The sequence below is a fragment of the Temnothorax americanus genome, unplaced genomic scaffold (genome assembly GCF_048541705.1).
Source record: "Temnothorax americanus isolate GAGA-0224 unplaced genomic scaffold, ASM4854170v1 Scaffold10, whole genome shotgun sequence".
In the NCBI taxonomy this organism is placed as follows: domain Eukaryota; kingdom Metazoa; phylum Arthropoda; class Insecta; order Hymenoptera; family Formicidae; genus Temnothorax; species Temnothorax americanus.
In genome coordinates this window covers 3,092,837-3,108,046 of record NW_027509231.1, presented here as the reverse complement: position 1 = coordinate 3,108,046, position 15,210 = coordinate 3,092,837, and the positions used below count along the sequence as shown (strand labels likewise).

The following is a 15,210-nucleotide window of genomic DNA, read 5'->3' as shown; positions in this document are numbered from 1 at the left end:
CTCGGGTCTGATTGATAACGACTGCCTCGTGTTTCCCGAGGGGAAAAAAAGCCGACGATATCCCTTTCGTGTCAACGTCCTTATAGTTCCACGTGTCCGAGTGAAAACGGAGCGTCACTTTTGCGCGGCTCGATTCTGCGAAGTAGTCAAAATTCATATGCGTATGTGTGTGTCGCGATCTAAATTACAATCAATAGAGACAAAGACGTTTTTTATTAGAGACTTGTTCTGCCACTTTAGAAACAAATTTGTTTGAAAAATCCAATTCAACGTTTTAAATAGCTATACGGTACGTAACGTAGAAAAGTCTCACACATTACATTCGTTTTAGAAAATTTTCACAAAGGAGGGTTTTATAACTGTAATATACATTATTCGCAGTAACATAATTCTCTCGGTACTCGCTAAACCGGCGGATTCAATCGAGCAGCCAAATCTGCACGCCCATTGGCGGCGCATGAAAGAGAGATTGCGTCTATCGCGCGTGCCGTGCATATAAAATATACTCCTCTCTATAACCACCGGCATATTTTTGCCGTTGACCTGTGCAGGATACCAGAATTAACGTGGCCGATCGATCGTTTCGCAGGACGATATACCGTTCGCGCGCGCGCGCCTTCTCGCCCGGTTTTATAATAACATTATATCGATCATCGCCGCCTTTTAATTACGTCAGAGCCTATCACCGGCTTCGGGAAAATATCGCTTCTATTGATAATGCATATAACACGTCACTCCTGGGCTATGGCGCGAAAAGGCGTATCGGCTCTCTATTTTATTGTGTCGCCTGACGCTCGAGCGAAGAAATATAATCGCGCAACGCTCACACATGCATAAAGAAGATTGGCTCCTCGCGCCCTCAGACATTTTCAGATACTTCCGTTCGTATACGTGACCTTTTCGCGATCATCCGCGTATTCCTTACCCGGTCACTTCCTCAAGATTATGCGAAGTCGCAAAACGTACAAGATCCCTCGCATTTATCTGCGAGCTTGAATCTCAGGTCGTTCGTTCGAACTGATAGTGAACTTCGTTGCATCTGTAACGCATTTAAGTCACTCCGCGATCCAGATTCTTTTTCGGGATTTTTGGAAACTAATTTTGTACATCGTACACGCGCCAAGAATAATATCGTAAAACGTCGTTTTACCTCGCTCGAGTCGCGACACGATTCGGATCGCGCGATTCTCGCCTATGAATCCGTACGGCACCCGGTATACATATATCGATCTGCCTTTCCGCTCTAGCGCAGCCCGGGGCGCAGTCTTGGCGGTAACCTTGAACTTCAACCTCGACATTAGCGATCGGTCACGGGAGTCGCGCTCGCCGTATCGCGATCCACCCACGATCGACACGGATGATCGATTCTGCTGTACGATCGAGAACAATCGAGCGACCGCCGCACCGGTAGAACGCGGAACTCCGGGACGCGCGAGGGAGATCTGGTTAGACTCGTTAGACGATTAATCAGTCAGATCGGAGTATCTAGATAAGAAGTCAATCGGAAATTATGTAGAAGCTCCGTTAAATTCGAGTCATCCGCATTAAAATTGATATTTTCGATTCGACGGTTTCCACGTCAAAATCGCGCGAGTTCGATATGAGAATTCTCACACGATTGAGGGCTACCAACGTATTACAGACTTACTCCAACTTTGCCTCGCGATATTAATCTATCTGTTAAGGCACTCCCGTGGCCAATTGACATGCCCGGCAACCTTGCCGCATGACAAGTGCAACGACAACGGCTCTAACCGCACGCACATGAACACACGCACGCACGTGTCGGTCTGTGCATGTGCATTTCGTGTAATTGCCCGATGCATTACGTAAGTCGCGGTCTGTCGCGTCCTGTCTCTCTCTCTCTCTCTCTCTCTCTCTCTCTCTCTCTCTCTCTCTCTCTTTCTCAATCTATCTCCCGGAGAGTTAGCGAGCCGGCATCGATCGCGAGACAAGCCAATCGCATTTCCTGCGTGCGCGTGTGTCAAGGTCGCGAGCGTGTGCGTGCGGATCGCGCCGATCGCCGCGCGGCGCGAAAGAGTAACTGCATAAAAGCCGATGATAAATATTTTTAGAGGCTGCTCTCGCGTCGTGTCGAGAGGACAGGCCGTTGTTTTTAGCCGTCTAGAGAGACCACCGACGCCTTTTTTTATATTTTTTTTTTTTTTTTTTTTTTTTTCAATCTCGTAACGCGACCTCGATAGCGACGATAGCATCACTTGATTATTTAATATCGAGTTTCTCGTCTCGTACACACGTCGCGCGTAATTTCATGCTAATTATTCCCGGTGGCGGTATCGCTTCCGCGCGGTCAGATTTTCACGGTCAGATAACGATCGAGCGCATATATTTTAGAGAATACCGTTCGTCCACGAACATGCGCGACGGTGCGTCGCGCGTAAACGTTGTTCGAGGTCCTCCTCAGCTTTCACGTAGCGCGCATTCATCTTCGTCCGTCCGTCCGTCCGTCCGTCCCTCTTTTCTCTGCCCCTCTCTTTTCTTGTCCTTTGTTTTACAATCGTGAGAGGAAAGCGAAATAAATTATCGAAAAAAGCGAGATTTATGCCCCAATCCGGCATTATCCTCTCTCGCGTACGAACGAAAGCGACAGTGGGGGGGACGCGTCGGCGAAGTCACCGACACGCCGCGCACTTTTTGCGCGGTCTCTTCGACGGGCGCTTTTTCCTCGCGAGCGAAGGCCGGCCAGCGTCGGGTCGGGTCGGGTACGAAAGTCAGCATAATTCGTCTTCGCGCTACTCCGCGAGATATCCCGCGGGAGAGGAGACTCCCGAGGGAGGGACTGCCATGCCGCCCCGCGAATCCCCGGCAGGGCGGTTTCTCGACCGGCGGCGACCTCGGGATGAGGGCAAAAGTTCTCTCTTTCGCCCTTCTCCGTCTCGCTCTTTGGGGGTCGGGGCTTTCTCGTCGGATTCTTCTTAAACGCGCAAAAAGCGTAAAATACGGTTGTCTGCGCCGACGGGTCTTCGGTCTCGACGGTTAACTTCGACGTGCTTCTTCTCGCTCACCTCTCGCAGCTCGTCGAATAATCAGACATTCGAATTACACGGAGTTATCCGCTTGCCCAACTCGGAGCAAGTTTTAATCGATTCGGAATACTCCGAATATATAATATTCCGACGTTTCCGAGCGATCGAACGGCAATGTACCGAATCGTATCCGATACAATCCAATTCAATCGGTCATGAGTACCGCCGCGCGGTGTACGTCTCCAGCTTCTCCTTCGGCACTCGCGTCCTATCGTCCGATCCGTTCTCCGGTAACAGGATAATTTGACGAACGACAGAGAAAGGACGCCTCTCAGTCGAGAGACGGCCACGCTCGGTTGTTTTGCAATCCGGGCCACGGTAAAAATTAAAGCGCTGATGCTTAAACCCGTGACTAATTGCACGCGTCACGGCTGGCACACTTAAAGCGATTTTTCTCGAATCCTCGTTTCATCGTGTTCCGAAGAAGCGTACCGAAATTACCGTCGATCGTCGAGGCGCTTATAATCTTGTTATTTGTAGAGAAAAATATTTTTAAATTATTTGCTGCAAAATATTCGATAGCAGGGAAAATAATTGTTCACGTTAGCAGGGAAAATTGTTTCGCGATTTTACGTTTCGCATAGTTGGATCCTGCTGCGATTAATCATACAGGTAGCTGCGCGGTAATGACGGTCCAACTTTTTGATCGGTGATAGAATCGTACAGATAACGTCGCGCATTCGAAATCGGGATCATGAATAAGTCAGCCTATATAAAAGATTGCAATATGATAATCGTGGACGTTTATCGCGGCAAAAAAAATAACTCGTTATGTGCATTAATGATAATAAGCTAAGTTAAATGCGCTATGAAATATATTCCGCGTAAATGTTTCTCCAGATTGACGGCTTTGTTAAAATGTGATATTTTTGTTCTCTTTTCCATTTTTTCTTTGTCACTCATTTTAAAATATTTTTAGCGACTAGCCACTTTTCACATAATTTACATCCTTTATGGTGACGTAAAAAATATATCTTATAATTTATAATAATAGACATATAATCTGAATTCATATGGATTAAAAAGAATGTGAAAGCAAGTTTGGATTGGGGCCGTAATTAAGAATGTGACTTAATGCGCTGTTACGCTCAAGCCCTTCACTAGAAGGGAACATGAGCTACTTGTCGGTGAATGCCGTGGGATTCAAGGTCGCAGTACGATTCGGTGAAAGATTTTTTCGTCGGTTCACGTTCGTCGTTATCCCTTCCTACTCCTTGAAAAAAAAAAACCGCTCTTCTCTTTCTGCTGTAGAATAGTTAAGCAACCGGTCGCGCGGTCGATCACGAACGAACCAAAGAAGTGCAGTGAGCAACCATACCAAATCGATACCAAAAGAAGGAGTTTAGCGCTCGAGCGAGGGAGGGAAGGACAAGGTGGAAGGCAGGACTTCTTTTCGCGAGATGACGCGGTGCGGACGAGGCGAGGGTTCCGTCTGAAAAGAAAACGAAAGGGTTCGAATCGCGGGGTGGCGGTGTGTGCCACGGGGGGAGGGGTGGTGGTGGTGTGCGTGCGTGTGAAAAGGTCGGCAAAATAAATCGGTCCACGGTGACGAGTGAAAGTAGATCGGGCAGGCAGCCGGGCAAGATGATGAAGAAGGAGAAGCCGATGATGTCGGTGACGGCCATCATCCAGGGGACTCAGGGGGCCCAACACTGGGCACGTGGCAACGCCTCCTGTACGTATATATTACGTTAACATTCTATGTAATTGATGTTTGACGTCGATCGATCGTCGAGCATTAACTTTACGGATCGCGGCAGACGATAACCGCGATCCGGATGGGAAAAAAAAACCCCGCTAAATTGCTATCATTATTTGAAGGCACGTTTGTGAATTATTTACGCGCGGCCATTAGTCTTTAAGAGAATGTATCGCTCAAGAATATTTAATAGCGTCTCAAGAACGTATAATTACACGGCACTTGTTACGTATTAGAGTTATATGAGCGATCGCGTTAGATCTCTATTTTTAATTAAGATCGGCAAATGAGTCGTGCGGATGAAACCGGGACGAGGAGAGTCAAGGCACGGATTTTTGTGAAGGTATACGTGCAAGTTTCAGGCAAGGGAAAACTTTTGTTAGACATTTCGAATTATTTAGCGAAATTCCAGGTATAATTGCGTGTGATATATAAGTATGATATATAAGTACGTTGCTTGGACGACGACACGCTCATTAAAAGTATAATTTAATATTGATGAGATCACCGACAATGAGAGATCGCTGACGTTGATGAGTCAGTCGTATATTTTTTTCGCGTAATATACGTGATTTAAATTGATAAAAATTCCGCGTTTCATTAGCGCTTTGTGGATTGCGAATGCGATTGACCTCGCGCGATTGTTACCTCGGGAGGAAAATCGTATCTCTGCAACGAAGAAAGCGGGGTAATGTTATTTCGACTATGCGACTTTACATAACGAACTTTTTATAAGTTGAGTCGTTGAATGCATTGAAGCGAACCGAAATGAGATGTATTATAGTTTTTTTCGCGGGCTATCATGGCCGTGCTAATTAACGCTTTATGACCTCCAAAGTACCGGTGCTAAATTGTAACTTTAAGAGTACCTAAACGAGATGGATTATCCTATACGAATAATAATTAGCGTGTCGGTGCTAGACTGCCGATTAGCACGACCTCAAGGTTCAGTTTTGCTCCATCACAATCGACAAACCCGCTCGTCGTTTTGAAACGTTATTTTTCTCCGCGTAAAATCCAACGATATTCGCGCAAACAATTAATTCTATGTAGTTCCTATTGCGGCGAACAAATAGATCGAAATAAAATGTCTTTGTCTTCCTAAAAATTATTAGCGCGGCTTACCATATACTCGATTAGGGCTGGAAATGTTTATTACAGTTTAAAAGTCGCTGGATACGAGATGCGTATTGAAAGAACGGAGATTTTGGATTGCGTTTCTATCGAGTCGAGCGTACACACAATACGCTCTTGAATCAGCGTGTCGTATCCGTCGCGACGCGTTGCTCTCGAGCGAAGTGAGTCACCCGGTTCGCGCGATAGCCTGCCGTCCTACACCGCGAAGCGACCGATACGCGCCGCACGGCCGACGCACATACATCGTATGTAGATGCTAAATGTACGGGGTGAAGGTCGGCTATTGAGACGTGAATGGCGCAATTTGCGGCTGCGACAGCGGCGCGGCGGCGCGCGGCGGTAGCGAGCGAGCGGAGCGCTCGTTATCAGTCAGCCGCTTCTAAAAGCGGCCTTAGAGCGGGCTTTAAAGCTCGCGAACGCGAGCGAGCGGAGGAAGGTCACGCGAATGCGCCCCGTTATCAGGCGCCCACGGACGCGATTTGCGAGCCGCGTTTTCGAGCCTTATCGCATGCACGTGTGTCCCTATTTTGCCGCGCAACACGCGCGCACGCGTCTCGTTCTCGGCCGCCGGAATCGGCAGCACACGCGAACAATAAGGGGAACTTTTCGCACGAAACGTAAACATCTGCTCGGCGGGACCGGTATGGAGATCGATGCCCCGGGAAAAATTGATACCGCCCCGAGAACTGACCAAGTCAATGTATGTCGCGGCGACGAAGTCTCGTTGCACTGGTTCTCTGATAACATTTTCTCTCTCTCTCTCTCTCTCTCTCTCTCTCTCTCTCTCTCTCTCTCTCTCTTTTCCATCCGGACACTGCTCCAAAAGCAGATAAAGATTGCTGCGAGAATTTTGAAGCATTATTCTTATATACCATTCGTTCATTATTATTGGATTGCTCATTAATTTTTTTATCTGATTATTTTCTCCTTATTATTGTCAACGCCATGATCGTACGAATCGTCGACGATTCGGTTGGATAAAGTGGTCGCCAGGATCAGATAATTCTTCCACCTCAGCCGACGAAATTCACGGTCGCCGATCTGATCGCGATCGATCATGCCGTTGACAGCCGCTCGTCTCACATTAGACGAGAGCTCCGTCTGTTTGCCGAACGGCGCGAAATTGCTCTACACGTCTGCGTCGTCGGTTTTATCGGATAAGACACCGCGCTCTTTTTCCTTATCGTCCACGATGCACCAGGTAATACCTCGCGGAAAGATAAAAAAAAAAAGAGCCCGATAATAATACGCGGAACGAGGAGATACCGCGCGTGCATTATCAGCCGGTCAATGCGCGCCGTATCGCGTCGAAACGTCGATCGATCATCATCGTCGTATCCGCGCCGTCACGTCAGATTACGAATGCGGCGCGTCCGCCGAAGTTTTACACGCTTGATATCCCGCGGCCTCGACTCGTTTCTCTTTTAAAAGCCTGATGGGACATCGCGACATTCCTTCGCGATCGTCCATATAACGCGAGGCAAATCGTCCTCGTTTCGTCCCGTCGACGATGGGCGTTATCATTTATGATGACGTTTGCCTTACCCTTGACGGCGTTTGAGCTGTAGCCGACGATTACCATCGATCTGATGTCGCGAATCGCGCCGTTTAGGACGGACGAGGGAGCTAATTGCATCCTCGCGATCGGGCACGATTATATGTGACGTTTATACTATTTATCGCGACGTAACCGCGGCCGCGCCGCCCACGAGTGGCATAGTTCCAATATGGTCGGTCGTGGAGATGCGATTGCATCGCGGGCATCTTGAGGATGGTTTCAGTGCCGGGACGTCGGTCGTCCTAGAATCGACGAGGGTGGGCTGCGACTTTGCGATGCTCTTTGTAGCAACCGATATGCGCGCGCGCACGTTGCGTTTTATCGCGGGCGCGCATTTATCGCCATCGCTCATTCCATATTCTGGAGATAATCGGCGCCGCATTGTTCGCGAGGATAACCCGGTATCACTCGGCCACGAACAGAAATATGCTACTCGCGATTTCTCATTTCGGATTTGCATAACACTCGTGAGAGCGTCGCGACGCGCGATACATTTGATTCCATAATTAAATATATATAGATAGACGGCGCGTATATAGTTCCGTTCTCGCGATATATACTCATTACGCGGCACACATTAATTAGCGTGCACGTTTAACGTCGGCGAATATTATATCACGTTAATGAATATCTGCTCGATAAAAGTATCGCGCATCGCGATCGTCGCCGATAACGTGCTATTTTTATTGTAAGATTGAACATATTTTGCATTTCGAAGTACGAGAAGCTAATTATGCAGGATGCGCCATGAATCTCGTACATGTTGAAAATAATGGTAGGTGGATTATGTAAATAAAAGCCTTTTGTCTGGTCTTTTTAATTTGTCTGGTTTTTTTACGACATCAGGCTCATGGGACATTTTTACACGCATATACGTCTTACATCGCGGTCCCTCGGCGGCGATGTGTCCCGAATTTTCATATATAAATCTATCGCTAATCTCGCGCTCGAGAAGTGCATGAGAATCCGGGCAACGGCTTGCGCAACGCTTGCAGCCAGATGATACATATAGATAAGAGCGATTCATAGGGAATTGCTCTCGCTTCTCTATCTCTCTTTCTTTCTCTCTCTCGCTTTCCGCAAACCCCGCGGCTGCGTTTGTTTAGCCTAGACCGTCGTCGCCGTCGTCGTCGTCGTCGTTTCCACATTATCGCACACGCGGTTTACGTACGCGTGACTGTGCCACGCACACGCATACGTGCGCGATAAGCTCCGAGCGTATATAAGCATCACGCGAGGCTCTCCGCTCCGCACGCAGAGGCCTCGGGCCTGCTCTAGTGCAGCCAATGTGTACACGGGTGCGATGCAACCTTGGCACCGATGGGAACGAGCCGTGAAGAGCAGGTCCTGCTATCGCGCGTATCGTATGTGTGTACACGTGTATCGCGCGCGCTCGTCGCCGGCCGCGTACAAACGCCTCCTCTATTGAATCAGATTCGCTGTGTGTGCGGGTGCGGACGTTATCTGGGTTTTTTTTTCTACGGCGCGCCGTATGTGTTTGCAGACGCTTCATTCGGACGGGAAGAAGGTCCCCCCCCCTCTCTCCCATTCGGGCGATCACCGACCGTAATTTTTTTACCGCGATCCGAAACGCAATTATACGCGCGATCGAACGCGGAACTCGGATAAGAGCGAGAGCGCGTTCCTCAGAATTATTTCCTTCCGCGAGAACGACCGACGTAGCGCGATCGCTAGTTTGTTGTTCAGGCGCGTTGCGCAAAAAGGCGTTAAATTCTAAAGTTATATTTTTTTTTTCGCTCCCCGTATAAACGTCGCGTGACGATTGCGATCGGCGGAAGTCCCTCGTCGCTCCGCGCGAGCACGAAACGACGGCGTCGTGCAGAAGGAAGCGATCGTTTATTATAGTCACGTTGGCAGGTTTCTCGCGGTGTGGCTACTGACCGAATAGATGTTTCTGATGTCACGTATATACCAGCGGCGCACACTCGTGCGCTTAATATTCCACCGGTGGCCGGCATTATATATACGCGCGTGTATTTAATTAATAGGGGGAGGAGAATATTTTACGGCGTTATTATTAATACTATCGCACACTCGACGGGGAATTTGCCCGATCATTCTGCAGACGGCGGAGAAGTAATCTTTCTTTTTTCTCCTTCGTTTAAAATTTAGTACTGTCGCACTTTCACTGTCAGTCCAGCGACCTATAGCATCGTGTGTCGAAGGCGTCCCAAATTTCTAAATGCATGCCACTCGGAATACTGGGACGCGGAAATAGAGAGAGATATAGGCGGTCGAAATAGCACCCGCGGCGAATAGCAAGCGAAGATTACTATATACGAGGTGCATTGCGTCGGGTGTATGCTCCCGTCCCGTGTGGTGCCTCGTACAGTAATTTTTTTTTTTGCACGTGGCGCGGTGGTGCGGAACGTGAGCGCGCGGCTAAAAAGACGCGCCCTGCACGACGACAGAGGCGTGTGCTCGCACACGTCAGCTTCATTAAAATGCGCGCGTTTTTCCTGATGCCCACGAGATTACTCTCGATCGCCGATCTTGCAAATTAGTCATAGCTCGAGCGATCCTTTGCCGCGCGGTTCTCGAGTCGCATTCTCGCAGCTCGTGTACGTCGCGGAATATATGTCGTCGTCATCGCTATACGCTGAGCGAACGACTAATAAAGATTTAAATCTGGAGCGGGGAGGAGGGGAGAGTACACAAATCGTAAACGCGAATCTCACATAACAACTCGAGTTCAGTTACTCCGAGAGTAACTGGCAACGGTAAATAAAGCTGGATTTATCCCGGTTTGTTTGCGAAATTTGTTTTCTCGCGCGTTCTTTCCTTCCTTTCTATAGTATTTTTCTTCGCTCTTTTTACCGAGCTTCTTAGAAACTCCATAAATTATCGCTTAGCCTTCTTTTTAATTAAAACTTATAAAGCAAATAACTTACTTTACGAAGCAAATAACATTTTCTTTTAACGTTAAGAAGAAGAAAAAAGCGTGGCTTTTTATTTCTATTTATTTCTTTCATTGCCGTTTTGTGTGTGCTCGCGGGGTCGCATGGCGCATATGGTGCCGCTTGAAAACGATCTTCCGAGTTCGGGACGTTCGACAAACCCACCGAACGACAGAGCCGGAAGGGAGGAAAAATAGCGAAAACGCGAAATCGATATAGAGGAACAAACGTTGATTGCGCTGTCAGGCGCGCGTCGGGCACGTTGCAGCTGCAAACAAAACGTTGCCGTCCGCCGTTTGACCAATCGAAACGCGTGCTCGTCGCTGTCGATACCGTCGACAAGTTCCGTTCGCTCTGTGACTGCCAAGTGACTGAGACATTCGCGACAGAGAGACGATCGATACTCTCCTTCGACAATATTATTCACAAAAAAAAGTAGGAAAGAGAAGACGCGAGTTAGTTGAAAGGGAAAAGACTGCTGTAATTAAAAGTACAAATTGCTGAAAGGGTAAAACGCATTCTTCGGGCATGCGAAAATCTTGAAATGCGAAATATCTCGACATTTGTCTCCCGTAACCCGTAAGAATCTCGCGACACACTGTGATAACAGGCATTCATTACGCACAAATGCTCCTACTGTTATTCCCTCGGACAAATGGTCTCTCGCCATAATTCCGAAACAATTAGCGGGCTTTCATTGACGCGGTGTCGCGCCACGCGAAGCGTACGCTCCGAAGACAATGGGCGCCTACGAGGATAAAAGCGAGGACGAGAAGGTTCGCCCCGTGACTCGTGACTGATGACCTTCTTACCTTCTTTCTTACCTTCGAACGAGCAGCGCTGATTACGTAAGCCGCGCGCCGCGCCGCCGCGCCGGTTAACGTGGTTAGCGCGGAACCATCGCGGGCACTCGCTCGCCGTTGAAGAGAGCATTCCGCGAGGAGGAGAACGACGACGAAGGAGGAAGAGAAGGAGGTGGCGGAGCGGGGAGCGGGGAAAGGAGCGGAGGGCCTATGCAGCGCAGTGTCAGCGAAGGCGAGAGGAGAGAGAACGCGTAGCCGCCTCGCGAACCTTGAAACTGACATTCGTTACGGTGTATTTTTGCGCGGCTTCATCTTTAATCGCCGCTAAAAATTGCCCCGCGTCGTCACCGCCGCTGTTATACGAACGTTAATTTCAAGAGGGCTGCCAAGACGGCTGGGATAAAGAGCGTCCATATACGCGGCCTACCTTGAAAGTCATTCCATCTATTTTTGTCACCTATGGCGTTATACATTTTCCTTGTATTTGTTATATTGCGAAATAATGCGTGCTCGCTCTGACTATTATTTCGATTGCGTAATTTACGCGCGCGACATATCCGCCCGTGTTTAAGTCCAGCGAATTAACCGCCGCTCGGAACGCGCGCTCATTGACGGGCTATTTACTCGACAACACCTTGTTTACCAGCCGGGGCAATATTTTAAGGGCGATCATCCTTGCCTTCGCGAGGCGTAACGATATTTAAGGCTATTTAAAGCTTCAATGGTACGTCGCTGCGGCGAGTTATATTTTTATTACCCGCCGGGAGAAAATATTTTCCACCGCGAGGGGTTAATTGTCGCGCGTCGCCGATCTTGCTCCAGATATCACGCGAACGAGTTCTCGGACGAGCTCTCGTCCATATATCGTCGTAGAACGCGTCAAAATAATCGCAGTATTATACGCAATTAAATTTTAAACAGATGTCTAAAGTGATGTCTAAATGTCTCGTGGACATTTTTTTTCAATCCGACAAGTTATTTACATTTGCCACATTAAGATCGATTACTTCTGATCCCGGTCTGTAAATGTAAAACATCTTATAGAAACATGAAATCTGTCTTTTATGATCCGTCAATAAGGAAAACGTTTTGGAATGCGCCGCGCCGTATATATATATACGGATCGCGTCGCCTACCTTGAGCGTCTCGTTAAACAAAGTATGTTAACTGCGATTAGTTTATACCCGCGGGTACCCGCGGACTTTTTGTGCATTCTGTACATCGCGCAGAGCGGCGCGCGATACGCCTCGTTGCACCTGCGACAACGGGGAGAGCGTGTATACCGGTGTATACGTACGCGTTCTCCATGTGTACGCGCGCGCTCGTTTACCCGGTTGAAATCGCGACCCCGTGACCTTCGCCGTGATATTCACGTATGTACAAGGCCACCTTCGTCGCGCTCCACACATTCTTATTCGTACGTCGCGGTTGCGCACGCACGTACGCTAAAATCGAAGGATCTCGCGGCAATGTTTCTCGGCTCTTCTCGCGCCCGGTAATGGCTTTTGTCAGTGCACGTATAGTTGTAAGTACCAGCTCGAGTTTAGTCGCGACTGAAATAACGATAATCGCCGCCAATATCGTATTTGCACAATTGAAAATCTTTCGCTCCTCACCTCCCCCCCCCCTTTTCCACACGCCTGGTGAAAAATTACTCGAGAGTCCTAATTAAATTACGAAGGAGGTCGGTCGTTAATTGAACCGATAACCGGATCACTGGACGTCCATTTTTATATCATTACGTTGTTTACGCTACGAGAAGACGTAATTTAAAAAATCGTGCAATGAAGACGCGAACTGGAAGGCCTAGGTGACATCATACACCCCGACACTGATGTGAAATTTAATTAAAAAATCACTCGGTTGCTTGTACTACGACCTACGGTAATGCCAGAGGCGCGATTAAATAATAAGTGGTTAAAATAACGAAGAGACCGTATTTTATAATAATATCTCCGCGAGAGCGAAGCTCTCTCGCACGACGGTCAGGATTTTTTTTCATAGCGTCATTATTATCCTACGACGCTCATTCGTGTAGGATGATAAAAAAAAAAATACTTACCGATCGCGATCTTATTCAATTCACGTGGGATTTATTAATTCACGTGGAATTGTTTAATATTCTTCTATTTAAATTCCTAAACAATATCGCGTTCTTTTCGCGTTCATTGAGTCCAATCCAAAGCCGGGAGACGGCGTGACATTGACGTTCAAGAAGTAAGAAACGTAAATTAATTTATTCGGAATGTTGTAATAGTCCAATGACTTTTTTTTTTTTAACCGGTGATTCACCCCGCACGCGGTTCGACGGCGCGGGCGTTCGTTCGCGGGGCATAGCGCGACGTGTGTTGTTGCACCTGCGAGGACACGGGCTCGCAGCTGCAAGCACACCCACTCGAGGGCCGGGAGTCCGTGCACCTAGGCTGAAATCGCGACCCCGTGACCTTCTCCCGGTGACCCAGGTACCGAGTTGCCCTGCACGTGGCACGTTGCGCTATATAAAGTGCGGCTGCATATAGATCTCGCTCTCTCTCTCTCTCTCTCTCTCTCTCTCTCTCTCTCTTTCTCTCTCTCTCTCCTCTTCTTTCTCTCTTTCCTGCGCCGTCAGGGCCGTACGCAGCGACGCGGTCGCCACTGTGCATTCGCTTCATCGATCGCCTCGCCTTTCTCTATATACCTACCGTGTGTGTCGGCGAGTTTCGCGACAGCCAACGGCGCGTACTTAACATCGTGAACTTTAGACTTGTTTAGACACGTTTTGTTATCAGATTACGCGCTCTCTCGACAAAAGGCCGCTCGTTTTTTTTTTCGCACGTAACGAAGTCCGAAGAGAAAGCCAATCTGTTTTTCGCTTTTACGAGCTCATTAAAAATAAGGTCAATGTAAATCTCGCGCGATTACGCACATCGCAATGCGGATGCTCGAGTATATAGCAGCTTCAGGGGATTCAAAAGTTCGAAGTGGCAAAAAAATCTGAGGACATAAAAAAGCGTCGCGGGACGTTAAAATCCTTGGGATTCAGCTTTTAAAAATTTATAGCTCCGAAAAACAGCTCATCGTCGCGCGCGGAATTGTGTATTTTACGCTCGCGCGAGATTATTCCAACCGTGTGCCGTCCGATCTTGTCGTCACGTCTCTCCCCCGAACGTATGAGAGCCATCGCTCGAGATGACTGCGGTTTGCGAGACGATTCGACACAAGACATATTTATATGCATGAGTATGCGGCGCGGTTGCGCCGCACGCGCGTTCAATTTCCCCGCGTTATTCAGACGTACGTTCCAGATGCATGATATTTCGACTTTGCGTGGAAATACCGCGCACGGAGGATGTAGGTACGTATAAACATTCGTCTGACCTGATATGCGTGACGCGACTCGCGCGGCACCGCCTATATCTAACGCGCGATCTTATTTTCGCGAATGATCATGAGAACGGCATTCGCGCGGCGTTTACGAGCGGCAATATCTCGTGAATCTTACTACGCGCGTTATGAAAGGAATCGCGCGGAGAGATATTTTTCGCTCGCGGCGATCGTAGAAATTGTGCAGCGTACGTTCTACGTTCCGAGACGTTTGTCCCGGTCCGACTTACTGCGCGCGCGTCAAGATTTTTCCCCGACGCCGCCGTATTACTGTATTAGATATCGCCTCGCCCAAGCCGGGATTTTTCGGGCGGATGCGTTTGCTCGGCGAAAGGACCGACCGACGGGGGGGGGGCAGGGGGGCAGCGAGCTTTCGCAAATAATGCTGGAAACGTCTGTTTTATGTCCGCGTCCTCGCGCCGAAGATTTACGGCGCGTTAAAAAAATCAAGGCGAGACGCAGTCGTGGAAGAAGGGAATACGAGAATCGTAACGCCTTATCTTTTACGGACTTGTATACACACGGACTTGTCCAAATATTTATTGCGATACGACACGGGAAAGTGTCGAGGTCGTATGAAACGCGCCCTGTTCTGCACTCATAATGGAGTTTCTGTGTACGCGCCATATCTAGTTTCCCATGCTGATTGCTAGAATTCTACGTAAATTTAGACGCCGTAAGGTGC

General features: G+C 48.5%; 1 protein-coding gene and 1 long non-coding RNA gene across 10 annotated transcripts in view; one reads left to right on the top strand and one right to left on the bottom strand.

Moving 5' to 3' along the window:
* Usp (retinoid X receptor ultraspiracle) overlaps window positions 1–15,210 on the top strand; it is a 74,480-nt gene that overhangs the window by 31,825 nt on the left and 27,445 nt on the right. For 5 of the 9 annotated variants that reach the window (XM_077413641.1, XM_077413648.1, XM_077413664.1 and 2 more), the window contains exon 2: window positions 4,299–4,722. The exons of 3 other annotated variants lie outside the window; for them this stretch is intronic. In XM_077413641.1, coding sequence (XP_077269767.1) covers window positions 4,632–4,722 — 91 coding nt within the window. In that variant the 5' untranslated portion in view covers window positions 4,299–4,631. The remainder of the gene's footprint in view (window positions 1–4,298; window positions 4,723–15,210) is intronic. One more of the 9 variants, XM_077413620.1, reaches the window with a different exon arrangement.
* The window catches only part of LOC143901440 (uncharacterized), a 31,084-nt gene that overhangs the window by 9,782 nt on the left and 6,092 nt on the right, over window positions 1–15,210 (bottom strand). The gene's annotated exons all lie outside the window — the stretch shown is intronic.